At 35.3% G+C, this 5643-nt stretch overlaps 1 protein-coding gene across 1 annotated transcript in view; it reads right to left on the bottom strand.

The window, feature by feature from the left end:
- Positions 1-5643, bottom strand: part of LOC109824252 (6(G)-fructosyltransferase-like) — a 17663-nt gene that overhangs the window by 4749 nt on the left and 7271 nt on the right. Inside the window, 2 exon segments of the mRNA XM_020390805.1 lie at positions 1-4; positions 7-258. The exon segment at positions 1-4 is cut by the window's left edge and continues 105 nt beyond it. Of these exon segments, the coding sequence (XP_020246394.1) occupies positions 1-4; positions 7-258 (256 nt within the window).

The raw sequence follows: 5643 nt of genomic DNA, 5'->3' as shown, positions 1-5643 counted from the left end.
CGCTCATGATCTGGTACTTCTCCTTGGTGCCTCCGGTGTAGAGCATGACGACACGTCCGTCGTCAGGCATGACAGTAATGGAGCCGGTCCAGACCCCGTAGATGTCATACCATCGGTCAGGCTTGACGGCGACGGGGAGGTGGAACCAGTTGAGGAGGTCGCGGGAGACAGCGTGGCCCCATGATATGTCGCCCCAGTAGGCGTAGTTTGGGTTGTGCTGGTAGAACAGGTGGTACCACCCCTTGTAGTACATCGGACCTGTACAAAACACATCATATCGTACGTGCTATCTGTATACATGTGAAATTGGATTTGGAATCCTCTTTCTCTACGTACTAAACATTACAAATTTTTCATTTTCCTTTCATAATTGTTTATCATTTAAAGGTAAAACCCTCAATTGTTTTTATAATTTTGTTGTTTTGATGGAGTGGAAGAAAATTTATAGCTAGATATCAGAGATACTGGATCAAACACTTGATGGTCCAATTGGTCCAATATCCACTCTACATTGTTTAACAATGCAAATGGAGTTTTTTATTATTTGTACAATTATGTGGGCTCCCGTGCAAGCATACAGAAACTTTCCAAAAGTGCGTTAGGCCCAGTAAATTTAAAAAATCAAGGATATATTAACTTGTGGTACCATTGTTAGTTTTTATTTTTATTTATTTGTGGTTCCAAAATATAAATAAAAAATTTAAATTCTTTTAGGTAAATGAAGAGCCCGTGTCTTTCTTTTTCTCATGGAAAATAATTTAAGGACCCAAAATATGGGACCAAGGGAGGGGACAGGTGTGTGTCCCCTCCCTATTGCATAATGAGTTGGCATAGCCAACTCATTATGCAATAGAGAGGGGACACCTCACCTGTCCGCTTCATTGGTCCCATATTTTGGGTCCCCGTAGCAGCACTCTTTTCTCATTTATGTTTTGGAGGTTTTGAAAGTTTAATGGCCATGAATTAAGTGTGGGATTAAAAGGAGAAGTAGGTGGTGTAGGATAAGTATGGCTAGCAATAACTTACATGGAGGTGAAGAGTCAAGAACTCTCCTATAGATACTTCCAATGTCCTACAGGAGAGGGAAGCAATCTAAACCAAGTCAATCTGGATGGTACCAAGCTAATCTCTTGTAGAAATTATTTTTCTTCCTTGAAGAGCTCGAGAGTGTTCTTATATACTAAAACCAGGGAACTATCTTGAAGAATTGCAAAAATCAAGATTAGCATTATGTCTGCCATGGTTAAAGTTCAATTCATAGATTATATTATTTATATAATTTTATCAGCTATGCTAACAAATTCAAGTGATTAATGCCTCTGCTGAATTTCTGTTAGTTCTCATATGACTATATACTCATGGTATGCATGTTTATATGTATGTAGAAGAATATTTTGTAGACTTGCTTAGAACTTTTACTATCTATGCATTCTTTTTAAGTTGCATCCAATAGTAAATTTTTTTTTTTTATATATGCCCGTGCAAAATGCGCAACTGGTAATGTAATATACATATCCAATGCATATTACGATGAGATTGCGTAATCCCCAATGGGTAATGCACGATATTTACAATAAAACTAGTTTTTTTCCCCTCATACTATATTGGTAACTCTTCATGAATCCCCAACTGGTAAGTGGGAATTATCGATTATTATGACTAGTAATCTAGTTACAAATCCTAGATAGGAAAGTAACTTAATCAATGTCCTATGAATGAATTTCAGGAGTTTGTCCTAGTGGTGGATCTATGTTTGCTGATATCCTAAATACTAATGTTTTAGATGGCACTAACTATATTATTTTGTGATTTTTAGACAACCGACATATATGAATTGGAAGCAAAAGGTTGATATGTTTTCGTCTCTTTATGGATATAAGGATATTGTGATTGTAGATGAACCACCTAGCTTACCCCAACCAGTGACTAATGATGAAGGAAAGGCCAAATATGGAGAGGACTTAAAGAAATATGATAATTAGAAGTTAGCTAATGATGTTTCTAAGTCTTATGTTCTTAGTGGTCTTAATAAGACACTTTGCATGACATATTTCCATACTAAAACGACTAAGGAGATATTATAAAAGTTAGAGGCAAAGTATAAAAGGAAGTCTAGTTATCATGTTAATAATTTATGGAAGAAGTTCACTAGAGTCAATTGTAAAGAAGAAGCTGATGTTAGAACGCATGTGAATGATATGGTAGTCATAGTAGACTAGTTAATGTTTCATGGTTGATCTATGGATGAGAAAACCATAATTTCAACAATTATCAATTCACTTCCTGAATCCTATAAGTTCATAGATGATTTTTATATCTTGGTTGAATTTGACTGGTCTATAGAGCATTTAATTAGTAAGATCGACTACGAAGAAGATAGAAAGTTTGTTAAACTACATGTTGATGTTAGTAAGTCAAATATGTCTGCTAGCAATATGGAGCTAAGGCCAAAACACACTAAGAATTTTAAAAATAAAAATAAGAAGTGTCAATTTTATGGGAACAATCAGAGGAGTTTTAAGAAGGGACACAAAAAAATTGAGCAAAGAGTGGTCTGCTTTCATTGCAATAATCTGGGACACATAAGAGAGGATTTAGGAGCTTTAAGAATTGGTTGAACCAGCTACTTAAAGTCCGAGATAAGGTGTTAATTTCTTATCAACAAAGAGTCTTTATGGATCAAATGGGTTCATAGGACCTACTTAAAAAACAGGGACATCTAGCGAGTTGAGGTGAAAAAGGGAGATTCCTTGATGTGGAAACAGCTACTTAAAGTCAGAGATAAGGTGTTAATTTCTTGTGGATGAGCTAAGAACCTGAAACTGTTGATCAGTTCTTGCTACAAAGACCCTAAAGTTCATCTATCTGATTTGTATTATTGCCTATGTCCTACAACAATCAAAGTGCAGTGGTATAAAACAGTCTGCGAGAAAATCAACTACCTTAAGCATTCTTTTGTGTTGTGGCTTGCAGTCCATGATAGACTTCTTACACAAGATAAGCTACAAAGGAGAGGAGTAATACAAACCAACAATTGTTGTTTGTGCTCTGGCACTAAAGCAGAGGATCGTAATAATCTATTCTTTGGATGCAATTACATGAAAGAAGTCTGGAATAGGATCATGGAATGGCTCCAATACAATTGGAGAACATGTGAGTGGGATCTGCTGATAAACTGGTACAGTTGTAGAATGAAGGGAAAAGGTTTCAAGCAAAAAACCAAAAGAATGGCGCTTGTTGTTGTAGCGTATTATATCTGGAAGGAACGCAATGAGAGAATCTTCAATCAAAAGAATCATAATACTGCACATCTGATCAGGAGTATTAAAATAGAGATTTTGACCATCATCCTCAACAACAGCTCCCTATCGGCTGAACACAGGGACTGGATTTTATCCATGTAGGTAGCTAGTTGTTTGTTTTGGTAGTTTTGTTAGTTTTTCTTGATTGTTTTTACTCACAATAGAGATATAGTTTACTCAAGTTATAAGTATATTGATGTACATAAACTCTACATTTGGTAAATGAATAAAATTCTTTCATTGACCAAAAAAATAAAAATGGTTGAACCAGAAAGATTTTGAATTTAGTGAGTCACTACTTCTTGAAGGTTGTGTATCTTATATTAAACCTTTAAGTTTGTGGGCTAATTCTAGTGCAACCGTTCATGTGTGTAATGGTTTCAGGGGTTCAAGGAAATTAGAAAGATTGAAGATGGGAAGAGCTTTATTTACATGGGAAATGATGATAAAGCAATAGTAAAAGGAGTTAGAATTTATCAAATAAAGTTGGACAATAATAGAGTTTTTAATTTGTAAGATTGTCTCTATGTTCTAACAATAAGGAGAAACCTGTTGTCTGCTTCTTGTTTGGAAAAATTAAAATTTGCCTCTTATTTTTGAAATGGAAAGTTTGTGATGTACATAGATGATCAAAAAAGATTATATAGTTTTAGAAACTTCGATATGTATCAAGTTCAGTTATGCGGGAATGTATTGTGTGAAGTTACTAGTTCATCTATGTTGCTTTCAAATAAAAATTACATCTGGTATTTGCGACTTGATCATATTGCTAAAGATAGAATATATAGACTTATTAAGAATGGTCTATTTGATAATGTTGAAGTAAAAGAATTTTCTACTTGTGAAAGTTGTCTGTTTGGAAAAATGACTAAAACATCATTTCCGAATAAAGTTGACAGAAGCAAAAAATGTTCTTGAGGTAATTTATTCTGATATTTGTGGACCCATGAGTTTGCAAACAAGAAATAGTCATCTTTATTTTATTACATTTATAGATGATTATTCTAGATAAGGAAAAAGTGCACTGTTGTATAAGAAAAGTGAAGCTCTAAAAGTTTCTAAAGACTTTAAAGTGGAAGTTGAAAATGCTACAAGAATGAGAACTAAAACTTTTCATTCAGACCGAGGTGAAGAGTATCATTCTGAATTATTTTCTGAATTTCGTAAAGAAAATGGTATTATATATCTTTTTAGCATGTCTCATACTCCTAAAAGACGTAACAGAACCTTACTTGATATGGTGAGATCTACGATGACACTTGCAAACTTACTAACCTCTCTTTGGGGTGAAGCACTTCTTATTGCTATTCGTGTTCTAAATATATTGCCGTCAAAATTAGTTGTAAAAAGACATAACATAACCTTATTTGATATGGTGAGATCTATGATGGCGCTTGCAAATTTACCAACCTCTTTTTGGGGTGAAGCACTTCTTACTGCTATTCATGTTCTAAATAGAGTGCTATCAAAATCAGTTCAGAAGACCCCTTATGAACTTTGGTGTGGGAAGAAATATTCTTTAAATTATATAAAATTTTGGGGTTGTGTTTCACATGTTCTTATTCCTGATTTCAATAGATAGCCTTAATGCTAAAAACAAAAAGATGTTTGTTTGTTGGCTATCCTCAATGTTCGAAAGGGTGTAGATTGTATGATCCAATGGATGAAATCAGTATTGAAAGTAGACATGTGAAGTTTCTTGAGGATAAGTTTAATTACGATGAATTTCTTGGTGAAAAAGTTTTTTTAAGGAAGATAGTGAGCACCTATCTAATAGTCCTTCTATTCCAGTTGTTCAAAATGGGATTATTTTTCGAAAAAGGAAGGACTCTCTAGAGCCATTGAAGAAAGGAAGCGAAGAAAAGAAGTCAAGTTCATTACTTTCCTCAACAAATTGCTATCTTATGTTGGAGAAGTATTTCAGAGCTCTAAAGCACGGAATCGCCCCCGGAGGTCACGAATCCGTGTCCGACTCAAATCAGATACTGATTCGTCACAACACGTGCACAACACTATGTCAGACATGGATTGACCGTGTCCGACACAGGTCAATGATCAACTTAGGCTCAGACACGGTCAAAGGAACTCAGACACGGCTCGGGTTCGTCGAAGGCCGATTCATTCGGGTTGCAGGTTGCGGGTTTGGTTGTTAAATCTAACCTGAACCGTTCAATTAAAAAACTCATCCTTATTTCTCAAATCTCTCGTTCGATTCGATTCTCAGCTGACTCAAACGAAAGAAAAAAAGAAAAAACCCTAAACCTAACCCTAATCCTCTCTCTCAATCTCTCAGCTCACTCCCATTCGATTCGATCACCTCCGCTATTCTGACCCGAGCCCG

The sequence above is a fragment of the Asparagus officinalis genome, chromosome 1, assembly GCF_001876935.1.
Source record: "Asparagus officinalis chromosome 1, Aspof.V1, whole genome shotgun sequence".
In the NCBI taxonomy this organism is placed as follows: Eukaryota; Viridiplantae; Streptophyta; class Magnoliopsida; order Asparagales; family Asparagaceae; genus Asparagus; species Asparagus officinalis.
Note: the sequence above shows the minus strand (reverse complement) of the source record. Positions and strands in the feature narration are given on the sequence as shown.